The 4073-nt window shown below is 38.5% G+C and overlaps 1 protein-coding gene across 1 annotated transcript; it reads left to right on the top strand.

Moving 5' to 3' along the window:
* The first annotated feature begins 221 nt into the window (after positions 1-221).
* LOC131061864 (putative leucine-rich repeat receptor-like serine/threonine-protein kinase At2g24130) lies at positions 222-3801 on the top strand. The gene is made up of 3 exons (XM_059217711.1): positions 222-2571; positions 2652-2786; positions 3239-3801. Exons 1-3 carry the CDS (start codon positions 324-326, stop codon positions 3679-3681), a joined length of 2826 nt encoding a protein of 941 aa, XP_059073694.1. The 5' UTR covers positions 222-323; the 3' UTR covers positions 3682-3801.
* The last annotated feature ends 272 nt before the right edge of the window (positions 3802-4073 follow it).

The raw sequence follows: 4073 nt of genomic DNA, 5'->3' as shown, positions 1-4073 counted from the left end.
TCCAAAATCATGACTGGATAATGTTGTCGACAAGACCAAATTCGAGGACGAGATGATTGAAGAATATAGAAGAATGACTCGATGTTCGCAAAATGATAAAAATCAAGTGCGTGACATAGGAGAAATGTTAATGCGACGCAAAAAAACCTAAAATGAGGCAATGCGCAATTGTTAAAGTATGACCTCGCAAGCGTTGACCATTTTTAGGTGTCTACAACAACAATTCTCTGCCGGATTGGACTCCTCTTCACCCCTTCTGCAATTGGACCGGCGTTACCTGCCATCCCTCTTCTCACTCTGTCGTCGCTCTCAATCTATCCTTCATGAATTTAGAGGGAACCATCTCTTCTCTATTGACGAATCTTTCCTCTCTTCAATCCTTAGATCTTTCCGGCAATGCCCTCACTGGTACCATTCCACCTCAACTCGGCCAACTTCCCCGTCTCCAAATACTTTCGATCTACAAAAATCAATTGCAAGGTCCCATTCCCCCTGAACTAGGCATGCTCACTCACCTACAAGAGCTTCACATTTCTGAAAACCAACTATCAGGCAGTATTCCCTCCTCTTTAACAAACCTCTCAAAATTGAACATATTAATTTTATATCAAAACCAGCTAAGTGGGCATATTCCATGGGACATTGGTACCAAGCTGTCCAATTTGACATACCTCAGTTTATGGGCAAATCAGCTTACTGGAAAAATACCAAATTCCATTGGAAATTGTTCCAGACTCCGCGTATTTACAGTGAGCAGAAACCGGCTCAGTGGAATGGTGCCAGTGGAACTTGGTAAGTTGAGCCTCCTTACCAGGCTTTGGCTAAACGAGAATCTTCTTGTTAGTTTGGATTTTCTCAAAGCTGTCACAAATTGCTCCCACTTGCAATTAATGTCAGTTTCAAGTAACAATTTCACTGGTATATTGCCCCCATCCATCGGCCATTTGTATTCCAATCTCTCTCACTTCAATCTATCATACAACATGATAAGTGGAACCATACCTCAGCAAATTGCCAATATTACGAATTTAGCCTTCTTAGATCTGGGTAATAATCTTTTCAGTGGCAGTATTCCAGTTGAAATTGGAAGACTCCAGAAATTGGAAAGATTGTGTCTAAATGTGAACAAATTAGGAGGTGGCATTCCAATGGAGATAGGTCAAATGCAACATCTGGGACTCTTAAATCTTGGTCAAAACCAACTATCTGGAAAAATACCGGATTCTCTTTGTGGGCCGAAACAGCTTAGGCATCTTCACCTTCAGCACAACAACTTGTCAGGTGAGATCCCTGTTAGTTTAAATGGATGTCTGAATTTGGAGCTCCTTGATTTTTCTTACAATAAGCTACAGGGAAGGATACCTCGTGAAGTCATTGCCAGCCTTCGAAACATCGAATTCTATCTCAATCTTTCTTGGAATTCTCTCCAAGGGTCCCTGCCACGGGAGATTAGTAATATTGTAAAGGCTCAAGCCATAGACATCTCTGGAAATCGACTTGCTGGGGTGATTCCAAATGCTCTAGGAGACTGCACAGAATTAGAGCATCTAAATCTGTCTCACAATGCCTTTGAAGGTCCAATACCAGATTCACTCTCCAAATTACAAAATCTCCTAGAAATGGATCTGTCTGCCAATATTTTATCAGGTTCAATACCAAAATCCCTTGGAAGCCTAAAAGTACTTAGCTACATGAATGTTTCTTTCAATAATTTGTCAGGTCAGATTCCAGCAGGAGGGTTGTTTCCAAATAGAACTGTTATAACATTGTTTGAGGGAAACCATGGTCTCTGTGGCCCAAGAAATTATTCATTGCCTCCATGCCCAAAGCAGACCCAGGGAAACCATTCGCTGCTGAAAAAAATTGTCTTATCAGTTGTTGGAACCGTTGCTTTAATATTAGTCTCTTTCATTATAGGAATGCTATGGAGGCATAAACTTTCAAGAAAACTATTGCATCCTTCAAACCTTCTTTTGCAAAGACTGGACTATCCAAAATTTTCTTATCAAGATCTTCTCATTGCAACATCTGGATTTGATGAGTCAAGCTTGCTTGGTGTGGGTAACTTTGGATCAGTCTATAAAGGCATTTTGAGGGCTGGTAAGATAGTTGCCATCAAGTCTCTTAATTTGCATGATGAAGAGTCTCATAAGAGCTTTAGCACAGAATGCAGAGTGTTAGGGAGGATTAGGCACCGCAACCTCATCAGAATCATAAGTGCGTTTTACTGCCCTAGCTTGAAAGGTTTGGTTCTTCAATATGCATCAAATAGAAGCTTGGAAAAGCATTTGCACCCTGACAGAGATGATCAGGACTTCTTTGAATTGGGATTGAATGAGTGTTTGAGAATTGCTATAGATGTATCCCATGGCATGGAATATTTACATCATGATTGTCCTTTGCGAATTGTTCACTGTGATTTAAAACCCAGCAATGTGCTCTTGGATGCCAATATGACAGCCCTTGTGACTGATTTTGGCATATGCCGTTTAATTGCTACTCAAAACACCACAGATTCACTGAGTACAACAACATTTGCACTTAAAGGATCTATTGGTTATATTGCTCCAGGTAATTTTTTTTATAATGTTTATGTTGGTATAAACCTTTTCTTTAATAGTTTTCTAAGAAATAAACAAAATTGATTGCAGAGCCTAGTTACCAGAAACGCGACGGGAAAGCCCCGTTTCGCGTTTCGACGGCAGAAACGGGTTTCCCGTCTGAAACGGCCGTTTCTAAGCCATCTGACCGTTCCAGTCGGGAGTTTGTAGCAAAAATATCTGCCAGTTTTTTGTGCTTGCCACTGTCTGCTGCGTCCTTTTAGGCTATTAACTCACCACTTACACGAGTTAACCAGTAGTTTGTCATGCATATAGATTTAATATATTTTTAAGTAGCGGATGATGTGTTGATTTTCAATTAAGCTAAGCAAACAAACACTGGTAGATTTTTACAGCAACCCTTCTTTGGTAGATTATGCAGAGCATTGGACAGACAGATGAGGTCCTCGCCCTAGGGTATTTTAGAGATTTATGAGTTTATTTCTATAAAGTATTTAATATCTACTTAGCATTTGTTTGTATCTTGAACTTTTTAATTTTTATTTCTTTTTATATTTTGATTTTATAAAAGAATTATATATATAATACCGTTTCTTATGCGCAACCTTTCTAAATTCCGTTTTTCGTTGCGTTGTTGTTGTCGTAACGTTTCACGTTTCTCGTTTCTGGTAATATAGTTGCAGAGTATGGATTGGGCGGAAGTGTTTCAATAAAGGGAGATGTTTATAGTTATGGAATTCTGATATTAGAGATGGTTACAAGGAAGAGGCCAAGTGATGACATGTTTGTGGGAGACCTGAACTTGCAAAACTGGGTGAGGTCCGCTTTTCCAGATAGAGTGGCAGATATTGTTGATAGTAGGCTGCTGAGAGATGTGAATGCAAACATGGAAGAGAATCAATTTCTTCTTTCTTTCATTCACGTTGGTTTGCTATGCACCAATGAATCGCCAAGAGAACGACCCTCCATGAGAGATGTAACCAGGGCCTTGGAGAACCTTACGACATCTTTGTCAGGAAATGTAGTTTCTTCCAAATTGACATCTACTATAACAGACCTCCTACGCAAAACCAATCCCACTGCATTATCAGCATCAGATAGTCAAAGTTCCACATTTTAGATGTTTCGAGCTCAAACAAGTACTTTTAGTGTTATATGTTGGCTATAAATTTATCTATCTTGTACAAGTTTGCATACTGTCATGCAAAATGCTCGGGTTATATTTTATTTCATTAAATGTTTACACATATATATATATATCGTAAAATGTGTAATATATTATCTTAACTTTGGCAATTATTTTTGCAATATGCAGAATTTAAAGAAATTGCTATAGCAACTATGAAATACTCATGTCCAGAGTCTATTTCCAAACATATTTGAAAAGTTTGGAATAGCTTTAAAACATTGGTTCATTCAAATTTTTAGATTTATATTCAGGTATGAGCATGTATCCTTTAATTGAGTAAAAAGATGCATCTAACATTTTATGAATTGCATCAGAGATATATA

Source organism: Cryptomeria japonica, chromosome 3 (genome assembly GCF_030272615.1).
Source record: "Cryptomeria japonica chromosome 3, Sugi_1.0, whole genome shotgun sequence".
NCBI lineage: Eukaryota > Viridiplantae > Streptophyta > Pinopsida > Cupressales > Cupressaceae > Cryptomeria > Cryptomeria japonica.
The sequence above is the reverse complement of the archived record's forward strand: the minus strand, read 5'-3'. Positions and strand labels throughout refer to the sequence as shown.

What these genes read in the sequence shown, in the direction of transcription:
- LOC131061864 (XM_059217711.1), top strand. Translation starts at nt 324, where the DNA reads ATGAATTTAGAGGGAACCATCTCTTCTCTATTGACGAATCTTTCCTCT. An exon ending in TATTGGTTATATTGCTCCAG is followed by an intron (nt 2,572 to 2,651) that starts GTAATTTTTTTT and finishes AATTGATTGCAG; the next exon opens with AGCCTAGTTACCAGAAACGC. An exon ending in TGTAGCAAAAATATCTGCCA is followed by an intron (nt 2,787 to 3,238) that starts GTTTTTTGTGCT and finishes CTGGTAATATAG; the next exon opens with TTGCAGAGTATGGATTGGGC.